Here is a 12,540-nt window from a genome sequence, read left to right as displayed (position 1 = left end):
AAGTAGTTGAAATTACCGAAAATACTTTAGCGTAAAGAGCGAGGTATTAGAAGGAGGTGAGCCCCTCATATGGGTAATAATTTCTGTTTGTTTTAAGTTTTATTGCTGTTCCTTACTTCCAGCTGAAAAAGCTTTTTCACTTTTATTTTTTAATTGTTTTTTTTTAAAATAATGCTAGTAAATCCTGCTCTCCCTTCATGGAAATTTTCTTCTCCCATTACAAATTCTCGAAGGAAAGTTCCCCCAGCATATCCCCCTCTTCTCAACCCCTCCCAAAAACCAAAAAAATCCTCCTGAAAACACCTGTATACTTCCCAATAACCATTACTATATGTAAGCACAGGTCGAAGTTTGTAACTTGTTGCCCCTCCCACGGGGACTGTGGGGGAGTAAGTCGTCCCCAAAGACATAGTTATAAGGTTTTTCGACTACGCTGAATAAAATGGCTATCTCAGAATTTTGATCCGTTGACTTTGGGAAAATAATTAGCGTGGGAGCGGGCCTAGGTGCCCTCCAATTTTTTTGGTCACATAAAAAGGGCACTAGAACTTTTCATTTCCATTAGAATGAGCCCTCTTGCAACATTCTAGGACAACTGGGTCGATACAATCACCCCTGGGAAAAAAAAAAAAAACAAAAAAAAAAAACAAATAAACACGCATCCGTGATCTGTCTTCTGGCAAAAAATGCAAAATTCCACATTTTTGTAGATAAGAGCTCGAAACTTCTACAGTAGGGTTCTCTGATACGCTGAATCTGATGGTGTGATTTTCGTTAAGATTCTATGACTTTTAGGGGGCGTTTCCCCCTATTTTCTAAAATAACGCAAATTTTCTCAGGCTCGTAACTTTTGATGGGTAAGACTAAACTTGCTGAAACTTATATATTTAAAACCAACATTAAAATGCGATTCTTTTGATGTAGCTATTGGTATCAAAATTCCATTTTTTAGAGTTTTGGTTACTATTGAGCCGGGTCGCTCCTTACTACAGTTCGTTACCACGAACTGTTTGATAAGACCTGGTTCAAGCAAAGCTTTAGAGTCAGCTCAAGTAGATGTTTTCCTACTCGATGAAGCACTCATGCATCCCAAGTATGGCTTACAAAATATAGATCAGTTTTTGCGGTTAATAAAAAATCCAAACTTGGCATTTAGTGGGAAAATTTTATTTGCTGGAGGTGATTTCCGACAGTGTTTACCAGTTCAAACCCGAAGCAACTGCAGTGAAACACTCGATTTATCAAACAAAAAAAGTCATCTTTTGGAAGTATATCAAACATGTTTCGTTTGAAAAAAAATAACGGGGTTGATCCTGAACAGGAAGTATTTGCAAAGTAAATTCTAGGAATGGGAAATGTAAATCTTCCTAAAAATTTTCTTAAAGAAATTCAATTACCAGAATATATAATTTCCAGCAGGGATTTAATTGAGGAAGCTATTGGAGAATTTTTGTCTGAACAAAGTTTCAATTTGATGAAGGATCGACTTTTTTTTAGATAACACAAGCCGCACAAGCCTCAACGCTTTTTGGCAAATTTCTGTTGTGTCTTTTCTGTTTTTTATCAGTAAATATGTTAGATTTCTTTAAAAAAAGAAAGGTTTGATGGTAGCTCTTGGGATGCGGGAGAATAAAAAAAAATATTTATACAGGGGGCTTCAAGGTAAAACTGTAACTTCAAAGTGGCAGTAACTTTGTTTAGTAAGAGCTAATTAATTTTTCTTAAAGGAAAAAAAGTTTTTTCCTTTAGTTTTTGAAATTCTTTTTTACTCTTTTTTAGAAAAGCAGAACAATAAATTCTCTTTTTTGAAGATTTTCATTCCCACATGCTTTGCTTTTAAATTATGATACTCTTGAAATCCCAGGAGGGTTTCTAGTGCTTTCAAAACTGAAAGGCAAATGACTTTCCTTTTACTAATAGACGTTTCCATAGCACCTTTCTTTTATCTTCCCTACAAACATTATTTTGCACACTAACAGCTGCATTAAACAAACTATAAGGTTTCAAATTCAAGCTAAAAGGACAATGAACAAATTTTTAAAACCCTTGTCGCTTTGACATTATTAATGACCCTTTTATATATTCTGACAGTCAGAAAATTTTCTTGGAAAAAAAATAACGGAATTTAGTTGCATTATGTAGCCATAGAAATTGATCCCTAAAAGCCTTATGACGCTCATTGTTCGGGGGTCAAATTTCCCTTAAGAAAAGAATTTTTTTTTAATAAAACAACTTCTATACATTAAAACTTCAATTGAACAGAAAGTATTCCGTATATGAAAGGGGTTGCCCCATCCTCAACCCCTCGCTCTTTAAGCTAAAGTTTTTTTTATTGTTTTAAAAAGTAGAGCTGTGACAAAGAGTCAAATTTTAGCGTAAAGAGTGGGGCGTTGAGGAGGGGACAACCCCTTTCATATATGGAATAATTTCTGTTCGTTTGAAGTTTTAATGTCGCTCCTTACTTGCAGTTAAATAAAACTTGTTTTTTATTTAATTCCTATAAAACTCAATTTTAGTGCTTTTAATTCCTTTGAACGTTTTCCTTGACTGCTTATTGCAAAAGAGCCTTCAAAATTGAATGCTCGCGTTGACAAATCAAACTTTGTCATTACAAATAAAAATAAACGCCTTAATTTCTTGCTATAACCTTCCGAGCCATTTTCCGAGCCATTTTAGTTGAATATCTGCTGACTAGTTCTTCTTCGGGAGCGATTCTAAATAATCTGGATTATCAGGGATGGAATAGTGAATACTGGTGTCACCAGAGACCTACGCAAGAGTTTTTTCTGTGGGAGACAATCATAAAAACTATTTTATTTTTGTTCTTTAATTCGAATAAATGCTGCCAGAAATTTGGAATAAATTTAGAATTTAAGGGGATTGGGCCCCGAGTATTTCCCTCTTAGAACGTCTCAGGACGTCACTTAGTGCTGAATTAAATATGACTGATTTCTTATATATTTTTGAACGCTAAATTTCTTATCAGCAACTAATTTTACTGCAGAGACGTGACGTGTTCAACATACTTCAAGTACGTGCTCTACGTGTTCACACGTGGAGACGTGTTCAACGTACTTCAAGTACGTGCTCTACGTGTTCACCCGTAGAGACGTGTTCATTGTACTTCAAAGATGTGTCATATCTATTTTCTAGATTTAGGTTTAGTACTATTTTTTAAAGGATAACAGCTGAAGAATTACTAGTTCATACAATAGCCTTGAGATGGTGTTTTCTGTCTGGTGAGGGATCATACCTCTCCAACATAAACGAACCAAAGTGAAAAAGAGTGTATTTCAAATTTAATTTAAATGCTATTTCTTTAAGATCATAAAATATAATTTGTCTTAAGGTATAGTTACGTAAAAGTTTTTTAAGTATTTTTAAGAATAAATGTATGTATTTAATTATATTATAATCAATTAGTATATTTAAAGTTTCTTTAATAATATTTAAAGGAGTAATTACTTAATTGTATATTAAAATCATACTTAATTGCTTCTGTGAAATATTTTCGCAAGTCTTATATCCCATTACTTAATCCCATTACTTATGAAGAGTATGTCAGAAATAGAAGCAAATATTCTCGTCTTTTTAACCCGTTGTTGTATTTACCCTTAATTACTTTATCAAAATTTATGACTATAAGAAGAAAAGAAAACCTGATTGTTTTCTTTTGAGTGATATTGAAGACAGTACAAAGAACGTGAATTCCTTGCTTCACAACAGCTCTGTGGTAACGAACTGTAAGTAAAGAACCATGCGGCTCAATAGTAATCAAAACACTAAGCAACGGAATTTTGACGCCAATAGATATATCAAAAGAATCAACTTGTCATGCTAATTTCAAATATATAATATTTATTAAATTTGGTTTTATCCATCAAAGGCAACGAGCCTGAGAATATTTCCCTGATTTTTCAAAAAGACAAGGAAATTTAATGAAAATCGCATCGTCAGATTCAACGTTTTAAAGACTTTTACTGTGGTGCTGTCAGCTCCCATCATGAAAAAGTAGAAACGATCTTCTTTCTACTGGAAAAAAAGTAAAAAAAAATCACTTTTTCTCCAGTAGAAAGACCACGGATGCATGTTTATTAGTTGTAGTGTTTTTTGTTTGTTTATTGTTTGATTGTTTGTTTTTTTTCCCATGGATGATTGTATCGAATCAATGATCCTAGATCATTGGAAGAGGGCCCATCTGAACAGAAATTAAAAGTTCTAGTGTCTTTTTAAGTAACCTTAGAGATTGCAGGGTTCTAGCCTCCCTCCCATGCCCAGTTTTCCCAAAATAGTCCGGTAAAAATTTTGAGATAGCCGTTGTGTTCTACATAGTTCAAAGGTCTAATAACTATGCCTTTGAAGATAACATAACCACCCCCCATAGCCTCTGGAAAAAGGCCTTAAGTTATAAAATTTGCCCATTGTTTAAGCAGAACAGTTGTTATTGGGAAGTATTCATATATTTTAGGGTAGGCCGGGGGGGGGGAGGTAATCTTATGCTAGGGAAGTTTTCACGGGAAGAATTTTCCATGGAGGTGAGACGTTTTTGGTGGGAGGGGTGAATTTTCAGGGGAAATTTTACACTGGGGAAATTTTCTAGAATTCCTATACAAGATTCTTTTTATTTGTCTTACTTTCTCTTTACCGACTCAATTTTACATGTGGGGGTATTAAGGGTAATTGTCTGGCGTAAGTTTTCACCAAAGTTGAATTGTCTATAGTATAATTCTGTCGTGGGAGTTCTTGGAGGGGGAAACGAGTTTCCCGGTATTATTAAAAAACAATCAGAAATTAAATAAAAAAAAGTATTTTCAACTAAAAGTATGTAGCAACATTCAAGCTTAACAAGGACAAAAATTATTACATATATGAGGAGGGTTTTTCCCTCCCCGATATTTCGGTTTTTAAGCTAAATTTGGAGTTTGTGTCCCAATTCTGTAAGAACGACTCCTAAAACACAAGGGTCGTTTTATAGAGCAATTTGAAGCTTTTTCAAAAATACTAAAAAAACCTTAGCAAGAAGAGAGAAGTGTTGAGGAGGGGAGAACCCCCCTCATATACGCAATAATTTCTGTTAGTTTCAAGCTTTAATGTTTCTCCCTACTTTCAGTTGAAAAAACTCGTTTTTATTTATTTAATTACAAGTAGGAGCTCTGTTACTTTGTCGTCGAATGGCACGTTCACTTGACTGAATACAACTTGTATAGACAACCATATTAAGTTTCTTTGACTAAATTATGTTAAATAAGGTCAGGTTATCTACCTTGCTATTAAAAGGGGTTGACAGTTTTCTAATAGATGAGAGGCTTGAAATAATTCTTAAAAACTGAAATTCTGATTGTGTTTTTATTGTTGTTTCTTTTTTCATTTTTTTTTCAAATTAGTCTCTTTTTTTTCAGTAAAAGTGTGGCAGATATAAAAGTTTTATTTGACACAAATCAAGAAGTATTTGCAAATGCACTTGAAGCAGACATTGAAAAAGTATCTATGGAAAAAAGGTAGGTAAACTGCAACACTTTAAAAGCGTATTTGGTTTTATATCAGTACTTCCACTAACCCAATTTTTTCCAGACTTTTTCGGGGTTTCCCCAAATTTTTCTAAACAAAAATCAGGCTTTTCAAAATCTCTTCGGAATTAATGTTCTTACCAGAGCGAACGGCAATATAAAACTCAAATCGTGAATTGTTGTTAACGTTAACGTTGGGGATTTCGAAGAGACCAATTTTCTTTCACGGATTTTGAGGACAACCCTGACAAACTAAGGGATAGCGAAGCACTATTCCACGCTGGTCCCGGTTTTATAAATAGCCTGACAAGACTAGAGTCCAACGGTATGTAGGTGCACACTAAAGTGGATTTATTATTCTTATTGAATAAAAAAAAACGAGTTTTTGAAATGAAAGTAAGGAGCGACATTAAAACTTAAAACGAACAGAAATTACTCCTTATATGAAAGGGGCTTTTCCTCCTCGACACCCCGCTCTTTACGCTAAAGTTTTTTATTGTTTTAAAAAGTAGAGTTGCGAGAAAAAGTTAAACTTTAGCGCAAGGAGCGGGGTGTCGAGGAGGAAAAGCCCCTTTCATTTAAGGAATAATTTCTGTTCGTTTTAAGTTTTAATGTTGCTCCTTACTTTCATTTCAAAAAACTTGTTTTTTTTTTATTTAATTTCTGAAAGTTTTTGAATTAATTCATGTCTGATTTTGGCTCTCCGTACATAAATTATTAAAATGAAATTTGCTGTTAATTCTTTTTTTGGCTAAATGGCTTTCTCTTAGTTTTGATCAGACGATTTTGAGAAATAAGGGGTGGGGAAGGAGGCCTAGTTGCCCTCCAATTTTTTCGGTTACTTATAAAGGCAACTAGAACTTTTAATTTTTCACGAACGTTTTTATTAGTAAAAAATATACGTAACTTAAGAATTAACTTACGTAACAAACTTTTATATTCTTATATTTTTGATTGTATATATGAGGGAGTTTTTCCCCTCGTTAATACCTCGCTCTTCACACTAAATCTTAAGTTTTGTCCCAATTCTTTAAGAATGACCCCTGAATCAGAAAGGCCGTAGAATAAATAGTTGAAATTACTAAAAATAATTTAGCATAAAGAGCGAAGTATTTATCTCCTTCTAAATACCTCGCTCTTTATGCTAAAGTATTTTTAGAACCCCTCATATGCGTATTAATCTCTGTTCGTTTTAAGTTTTAATGCTTCTCCTTACTTTCAATTGAAAAAACTTTTTCATGTTTATATTTTCATTGTTTTTTTTTTAATAGTAATGCTAGAAAATCCTGCGCCCTTTTCATTGAATTTCTCTTCCCCCATGCAATATTCCTCCAAGGAAAGATCCTCCCATAAAGCCCCCTCCCCTGAACCCCACACCCAAACAGAAAAATCCCCCTGAAAACGTCAGTACACTGACGTTTTCCCAATAACCATTACTGTATGTAAACATTGGTCAAAGTTAGTAACTTGCAGCCCCTCCTCCAGGGACTGTGGGGGGTAAGTCATCCCCAAAGACATAGTTATTATGGTTTTCGACTATGCAGAATAAAATGGCTATCTCAAAATTTTGATCCGTTGACTTTGGGAAAAAATGAGCGTGGGAGGGGGCCTAGGTGCCCTCCAAATTTTTTGGTAACTTAAAAAGGGCACTAGAACTTTTCATTTCCGTTAGAATGAACCCTCTTGCAACACTCTAGGACAACTTGGTCGATACGATGACCCCTGGAAAAAAAAAAAAAAAACAAACAAACAAATAAACACGCACCCGTGATTAGTCTACTGGCAAAAAATACGAAAACCCACATTTTTATAGATTGGACCTATGAATTGAAATTTTTTCTATAGGGTTCTCTGATACGCTGAATGCGATGGTGTGATTTTCGTTACGATCCTATGACTTTTAGGGGGTGTTTTCCCCTATTTTCCAAAATAAGGCAAATTTTCTAAGGCTCGTAACTTTTGACGACATAGACTAAATTTGATAAAACTTATATATTTGAAATCAGCATAAAAATCCGATTCTTTTGATATATCTTTTAGCATCGAAATTCCGTGTTTTAGAGTTTTGTTTACTATTGAGCCGGGTCGCTCCTTACTACAGTTCGTTACCACGAACTGTTTGATAGCAGACATGCCAAACGTGATTATATCTTAGGGAAATATTCAATCAAAAATTACAAAGTTTGTAACGGTAAAGTAGGATAATTTTCTTACTGGATTTGTGTTTGCAACTACTCTAAGAACGACCTTTCGAGGCCGGTATTCCTGATTACTCATTTGCTGATTCTTTCAATGGTAAAATCGCAAACCCTAACCTTAGAAAATACCATTTTTAAGGGATAATGTTGACTAGGGGCTATTACTCCGACCCTGAATTGTTTTTTGCCTGGCTCCACGAAATACTTCTCAATAAAATTTTGGTGTACCCAAATGAAAGCGCCTATACCACATAGGCTACACATTATGTTAAAAGAAATGTTTAACAAAAATGTTTAAGCCGCAATAAAAAAAAGTCTACCTTTAAGATTAATAATTCGTACAAACCTGGAAATATTAGAGCTTATAGCGGAAAATTACGGTTAAATTTAGTACCTAGTGGGTAAAATTCTGTTAGACAGTCTCTAAAAAAGGTTCTGACACCTCTTTATCCCAGCCCTGACATGCCACACCCTGCTCCTCCAGGAACCGAAATTGCAGTCATAGAATTAAATGATTTTTTTTTCTTCTAGAAAATATCGAGGGCTGGTGAACCTTACACAGAGGGAGATACTATTGTACCCTCTGTTTTATTTATCGGTTCTAAAAAAATAAATTGTCATTTAATTAGAAATGGAAAGGCAGCATGGTCTAATGAACATGATATTGAAAGAATAAGAACTTTTGAATTTTGAGATAACGAAAAAATATTCGTTTAGCCATTTTCCAGAATAAGCTTGGATGTAGTTCCGTCATAAAATGTAAGTTGGAACCAATCCAGAGTCACCAGTGTTGGAAAAAAAATTAAGGGTGTGTGCGTGCTTTAACAGTTAGACGATCATACCTAAACACTTCCATAAGAAGTGTTCCTAAACACAACTTCCTAAACACAACCAAATTACTGCTACTTTAATTTTCTCCATGACTTACATCGATTACGATTTCAATATTTCCTAGTTCCCCAAATAGAAAGTTCCCAAACAGTATATCTGCTTGTGCTATTATTTGAGCTCAAATCTAAGTTGGACTCAAATAAGTTTGAAGTGGACGGTTAACAATGATTTGAAATTAGATTTGCTATTTCACAGGAAATCCTATTCTCAGATTTATCTCCACTGCAAGAACTAAAGCTCAAACATAATTTCTGTTTTATGAAGATAGATTAAACAAAAAAAGTTTTTTTAATTGAAAGTAAGGAGCGACATTAAAACTTAAAACAAACAGAAATTATTCCGTATATGAAAGGGCTGTCCCCTCCTCAACGCTCCGGACTTTCCGGTAAATTTTTTTATTGTTTTAAAAAGTAGAGTTGTGAGAAAGAGTCAAACTTTAGCGTAAAGAGCGCGGTGTTGAGGAGGGGACAGTCCCTTTCATATACGGAATAATTTCCGTTCGTTTTAAGTTTTAATGTTGCTCCTTACTTTCAGTTAAAAAAAAATGTTTTTATTTATTTATTTCTGAATGTTTTAAATTAATGCAGGTTTTGATTTTGGCTCACCATACATGAATAATTAAAACGAAATTTGTATAGTAGTAGTAGTAGTATTGATTTATTATCCAAAAGAAATAACAGAGACAGAATCAGTCGGTAGCACACCAAAAGCGTCGTTTGCGAGTGTGTGCTACTAACAAAAAAGAACGAAAAATAGAAGAGAAAAAAAATAATAAAAACAAAGGAAAAAAAACAAACAAAAAAACAAGTTAACCTATAATAAGCAAAAGGGTGAAACCGTGTACCGAGAAAAAAAACTTACATAAATAATTCATACACAATAAAACAGCATAATATCATGATCCCGAAGCAAAAAAAAAGAAAAAAGAAAAAACAATAAACAATTACTGTCAATATTAATTCCGTCAATCACAATGTGTTTCAAAGGTATACCTACCAAGCAACCCCACACGCAGCTCGGCTTTAAATTGATTAATGGGCAATTCTTTAGTACTTGGGACAAGCTTATTCCACAGCTTAGCCCGTCTATAAATACCCGAAAAAGCAGTCCTACTCGAAACTAGTCGAGAAACCTCAATACCTCTACTTATTCGAGTTCTGTGACCATGAACATTAGATCTTTCCCGAAATATTTCTGTAAAACATTCTGGAACGCACCCATAATAGTACTTGTACATAAAAACAAGTGTATAAAAATTAAATAATCCGGCTGCAGGCATTATATTAATCATACTGTACATTGACCTGACCGAGTCCCGGTTCCCTATTCCACAAGATGATCTAATGGCATTATTCTGCAGTACGCGGATTGGGCGAAGTATTGAGGGGAAAGTCCCAAGCCATACAGACGAACAATGGAAAATATACGGATGTATAAGAGAAAAATATAATAACTGTAAAACATTTGAAGGAAAAAGTGTTTTAATTTACGGATAATCCCTAAATTCCGCGATAGTTTTCTACTTATAGCTTTTACATGGTACTTAAATGATAAATTTTCGTCAATAATAATCCCAAGGTACTTGACGGAACTTGACCGCTTAACAATTCCCTTCTGTGAAGCTATTTCCGTAATCCAAGAATAATAATTTGGGGACCGTGAAAAGATAGCGAAATTTGACTTATCAAACAGTTCGTGGTAACGAACTGTAGTAAGGAGCAACCCGGCTCAATAGTAACCGAAAATCTAAAAATGGAAAAAGGGAAAAAACATCAAAAGAATCGCATTTCAAAGCTGATTTTAAATATATAAGTTCCATCAACATTAGTCTTACCTATCAAAAGTTACGAGCCTGAGAAAATTTGCCTCATTTTAGAAAATAGGGGAAAACACCCCCTAAAAGTCATATGATCTTAACGAAAATCACACCATCAGATTCAGCGTATCAGAGAACCCTATTGTAGAAGTTTCACGCTCCTATCTACAAAAATGTGGAATATCGCATTTTTTGCCAGAAGACAAATCACGGATGCATCTAGGCCCTCTCCCACGCTCATTTTTTTCCCACAGTCACCGGATCAAAATTCTGAGATAGCCATTTTATTCACCATGGTCGAAAAACCTTATAACTATGTCTTTGGGGACGACTTATTCCCCTGCAGTCCCCGTGGAGGGGCTGCAAGTTACAAACTTTGACCTGTGTTTACATATAGTAATGGTTACTGGGAAGTGTACAGAAGTTTTCAGGGTGATTTTTTGGTTCGGGGGAGAGTTGGGGGGGTTTACGTTGGAGGATCTTTTCATGGAGGAACTTCTCATGGGGGAAGAGACTTTCAATGGAGGGGGTGCAGGATTTTCTAGCATTATTTGAAAAAAACAATGAAAGTAAGTTACATAAACGTAAGTTAAATATATTTTTTACATATGAAAATGTTCGTAAAAAATTAAATGTTATAGTTGCCTTTTTAAGTAATCAAAAAATTGGAGGGCAACTAGGCCTCCTCCCTCGCTCCATTTTTCTCAAAATCCTCTGATTAAAACTATGAAAAGGCCATTAAGCCCAAAAAAATTAATATGCAAATTCCGTTTTAATTATTTATGTGCGGAGAGCCAAGATCAAAACCTGTATTAATTCAAAAACATCCAGAAATTAAACAAAAAAAACAAGTTTTTTTAAATGAAAGCAAGGAGTGACATTAAAACTTAAAACGAACAGAAACTACTCCGTATATCAAAGGGGAGTTTCCTCCTCAATGCCCCGCTCTTTACGCTAAAGTTTTTTACTGTTTTAAAATGTAGAGCTAAGAGAAAGAGACAAACTTTAGCGTAAAGAGCGGGGTGTTGAGGAGGGGACAGTCCCTTTCATATACGGAATAATTTCCGTTCGTTTTAAGTTTTAATGTCGCTCCTTACTTTCATTTGAAAAAAAACTTGTTTTTTTTGTTTAATATATATTTAGGTCAAGCCGGTTTATCTTCGATCAAAGACATGTTATATTCATTGCTGCATTAATTGATGAGGTAAGCTGTTGTTCAGTTGAAGCAACACACATCAATGTCGCATCATCAGCAAATAAGAGTGTAGTGATCATGGATCCCGAAGGTGCAGGATCTACTAGATCCCTAATTCTAGAAGTAGCTGTAACATCATTTGGCATATTATTAATAGCAATCAAAAAAAGAATAGGACCTATATTTTACTTTTTTTTTGCTAAGTAGCTTTTTCAAAGTTTGATCGGACGATTTTGAGAAAAAAATGCTGGGGGCCTAGTTGCCCTCTATTTTTTTTTTTGGTTACTTACGCGGGGCGTTGAGGAGGAAAAGCTCCTTTGATATACGGAGTAATTTCTGTTCGTTTTAAGTTTTAATGTCGCTCCTTACTTTCATTTGAAAAAAAACTTGTTTTTTTTTGTTTAATATATATTTAGGTCAAGCCGGTTTATCTTCGACCAAAGACATGTTATATTCATTGCTGCATTAATTGATGAGGTAAGCTGTTGTTCAGTTGAAGCAACACACATCAATGTCGCATCATCAGCAAATAAGAGTGTAGTGATCATGGATCCCGAAGGTGCAGGATCTACAAGATCCCTAATTCTAGAAGTAGCTGTAACATCATTTGGCATATTATTAATAGCAATCAAAAAAAGAATAGAACCTATATTTTACTTTTTTTTTGCTAAGTAGCTTTTTCAAAGTTTGATCGGACGATTTTGAGAAAAAAATGCTGGGGGCCTAGTTGCCCTCTATTTTTTTTTTTTGGTTACTTACAAAGGCCACTAGAGCTTTTAATATTATTTACGAGCGTTTTTATTAGTAATAATTATCTGTAACTTACGTAACGAACTTCTATATTCGTATATTTTTATTACTTAAACTAGCTGTTTGGGTGGCGCTTCGCGCCACCCAAACACCTAGTTGGAGGGGGCGCTTTGCGCCCCTCAA

The 12,540-nt window shown here is 34.5% G+C and overlaps 1 protein-coding gene across 6 annotated transcripts in view; it reads left to right on the top strand.

Moving 5' to 3' along the window:
* The window catches only part of LOC136026415 (coiled-coil domain-containing protein CG32809-like), a 330,704-nt gene that overhangs the window by 260,873 nt on the left and 57,291 nt on the right, over window positions 1-12,540 (top strand). For all 6 annotated transcript variants that reach the window (XR_010617288.1, XM_065702997.1, XM_065703006.1 and 3 more), the window contains one exon: window positions 5,400-5,498. Coding sequence is in view for 5 of the 6 variants with exons in the window: in XM_065702997.1 (XP_065559069.1) it covers window positions 5,400-5,498 (99 nt within the window). In the remaining variant the exon portion in view is untranslated. The remainder of the gene's footprint in view (window positions 1-5,399; window positions 5,499-12,540) is intronic.

This window comes from Artemia franciscana, chromosome 1, assembly GCF_032884065.1.
Source record: "Artemia franciscana chromosome 1, ASM3288406v1, whole genome shotgun sequence".
Taxonomy (NCBI): Eukaryota; Metazoa; Arthropoda; class Branchiopoda; order Anostraca; family Artemiidae; genus Artemia; species Artemia franciscana.
Note: the sequence above shows the minus strand (reverse complement) of the source record. Positions and strands in the feature narration are given on the sequence as shown.